The 3,095-nt window shown below is 39.0% G+C and overlaps 1 protein-coding gene across 1 annotated transcript in view; it reads left to right on the top strand.

Annotated features, from left to right (window-relative positions):
• Positions 1 to 3,095, top strand: part of IQGAP2 (IQ motif containing GTPase activating protein 2) — a 350,336-nt gene that overhangs the window by 335,583 nt on the left and 11,658 nt on the right. Inside the window, 2 exon segments of the mRNA XM_011959360.1 lie at positions 571 to 708; positions 1,448 to 1,453. Of these exon segments, the coding sequence (XP_011814750.1) occupies positions 571 to 708; positions 1,448 to 1,453 (144 nt within the window).

Genomic DNA, 3,095 nt, shown 5'->3' with positions numbered 1-3,095 from the left:
AAAAAAAAAAAAAAACTCCCCCACAAAAAACAAACAGTACCAGACTCACAAGTATGGTTATGAGAGCTACATGATATAGTATGTAGCAAAGGAATTTATTAATTTAAAAGTATATGGAAATGTTAATTTTGGAAATGTGAGGTAATATTTATAAGGCGCTTAGAACAATGCTGGCCACATGGTGTTTGTTAAATAGATTAAAACAGTCCTGGTGATATCTTTATGTAGGACCACACAGTTCATGTTATTGCACCAAAGCTACTTCTGAAATGACTAAAGATAGCCACTTGGTTCAATATACCTGAGAAAATAGAGTGTAAGTTATATGAAAAATGTTCGTCTGTAATGTAAACTTCAGTCACATGGGAAATCCCTTTCCCCTCAAACAGTTTCGTAGTGAAGTTTTACTCTATGGATGAAATTACCAACTATCACAAAATAAAAAGGTGTATATCCAGTGTCTGAGGGCCAGGTATGAACAGCGATGTCACTCTGGGTATGGTAGTTGCACTACCAGAAGCCTCTGCATTTACCATCATAACCACAAATGGTCTGTTCTTATTTTGTCAGAAATACTCGGAGATCAATTAAACTAGATGGGAAAGGAGAACCCAAAGGGACGAAGAGAGCAAAGCCAGTGAAGTACACTGCGGCAAAGCTGCACGAGAAAGGTGTCCTGCTAGATATAGATGATCTTCAAACAAACCAGTAAGTGTGACCTGGAATCTGCATAGAACACGCATGCCGTTTGATTTCTTGTGGCCTTGGAGAGAGCTCCATTTGGTCTAGCAAGGCTTAACCTTGATTACTGATGGGTGACAAGGGAAGAATACACGAATTGTCATGGCTACTCTTCCCTTGGCCTCAACATCTGGTGCCGTCAGTCATATGTAGTGTGTTCAGTGGTTGTCTTTCCCGCAGCTTGTGCAATATGTTTGGGTTGGTGAACCTCCAGAACTGAGTCATAGGAATGAGAGTAAAAGGCTATCTTTTGGTCTTGATGGATGAATTATCTACCATTGCAGAATAGCACCTTTCTCATTTAAAATAGGCTGTGCCAGCCCCTGGATCAGAGCCATTTCCAAAGCATGCTGTGAGTGTGTGTATTCAGTGTGGTGGAGAAAACAAACCCTCCTTCACAGCCGCACATCAGGCACCACGTGCTGCCTCATTTTAACGGGGTCATGAGCCCATTGTTCCATCACTCTCTTGTCCTAAAATCTCAAGGGAAGCCAGACTCACTGGCATTTGCCTCTTCTTTAACTCCTGCCTGTATTCGAAGCCTGGCTTCTGTTTATCCCATAAAACCTCCTGACAACACCAACTCAGAAGAAAATGCTTCTTCTTCTTTTGAAGTTTCTTTTTTTTTTGAGATGGAGTCTCACTCTGCTGCCCAGGCTGGAGAGCAGTGGCACGATCTTGGCTCACTGCATCCTCCACCTCCCAGATTCAAGTGATTCTCCTGCCTCAGCCTCCCAAGTAGCTGGGATTACAGGCTTGAGCCACCGCGCCCGGCCAAAAAATTATTATTGACACAACTGGTAAAATTTGGTAGCTGTCTATTATCCATTAGCATAAGTATTATAGGTGTTTATATACAGTATAGCCATTTGTAATGAATATCCTTTGCTTAGTAATTATTCTTATCACTAGACTATGATCAATGCTAGTTAAATTTTAATTACCCATTTAAATATGTAGTGCAATATTTTTATATAATTCTTGTCATCCAATTGGCAGGAGGAAATGGTGCTGTATGGAAAAATCTGTTGCATTTAAAAATCATAGATCTTTTAAATTTTGTTGCAAATTGACTATAATTTTATGTATTCATGAGGTACAAGATGATGTTATAATTTGTTATTACAATATGAAATAATTAATTCACATATGCATCACCTCAAATACTTATTTTTTGTGATGAGAACACTTGAAATTTGCTCCTAGCAGTTTTTAAATGTACAATACACTATTATTAGCTATATTCACCGCACTGTGCAATAGATTTCAAAAAAACTGATTCCACCTGAGAGTTCGTATCCTTTGACCATCATCTCCCCATTTCCCCCACCCTCCAGGCTCTGTAACCACCATTCTGTTCTGCTTCTATGAGTTCAGCTTTTTTAGATTCCACATATAAGTGAGAACACATGTGGTACTTGCCTTTCTGTGCCTGGCCTATTTCACTTAGTATAATGGCCTCTAATTCTGTCCACATTGCCCCAAATGACAGAATTTCTTTCTCTTAGGGCTGAATAGTATTCCTCTGTGTGTATATATACCACATTTTCTTTACCTGTTCATCTGTGAGTAGAGTCTTAGGTTGATTTCATAACTTGGCTGTTGTGTGAGTAGTGCTGCAGTGAACATGGGAGCGCAGACATTTCTTTAACAAACTGATTTCACGTCTTGGAATAAACACTCAGAAGTTGGATTGCTGAAATCACAGAAGATTTGATAAAGGGATGTAGCCACATTTAAACCTTATTGATTTGACTCCCACTAGTCCTGAATTTTAGTTCATTTGCTTCGGGCTTCTCTCTGTTTCTCTTTCTCTCTCTCTCTTTCTCTCTCTCTCTCTCTCTCTTTTTCTCTCTCCCTCTCTCTCTCTCTATATATATACACACACACACACACAAAAATACACTAAATATATATACACACACTATACATAGTGTGCATATTCATTTACGATTACATAAATATATACACTATATAGTGTATAGTGTATATACACTATACACTAAATACAGGAAGGAAGGAAGAATGTATACATATACATGCAAGGAAGAAGTTGGTCAAGCTTATTTTCAGTAGAAATGAGATTGTTAGTGATTTACTTTAAGGCGTTTCACACAAGATCCACAGTTGGGCGAATTGGATTTGGATTCTGATTCTCTCTCACATTGTGTGATCTTGAGACCAGTTCAGTGAACTTTGAGCCTCAGTTTTCTCATCTTTAAGGAGGAATTAAGAGTACCAGCCTCACCAGCTTGGCTGACATGGCGAAACTCCTTCTCTACTAAAAATACAAAAATTAGCCAGATGTGGTGGCATGTGCCTGTAATCCCAGCTGGAGGTTGAGGCAGGAGAAT

The sequence above is a fragment of the Colobus angolensis genome, unplaced genomic scaffold (assembly GCF_000951035.1).
Source record: "Colobus angolensis palliatus isolate OR3802 unplaced genomic scaffold, Cang.pa_1.0 Scaffold49, whole genome shotgun sequence".
Lineage (NCBI taxonomy): Eukaryota > Metazoa > Chordata > Mammalia > Primates > Cercopithecidae > Colobus > Colobus angolensis.
The sequence above is the reverse complement of the archived record's forward strand: the minus strand, read 5'-3'. Positions and strand labels throughout refer to the sequence as shown.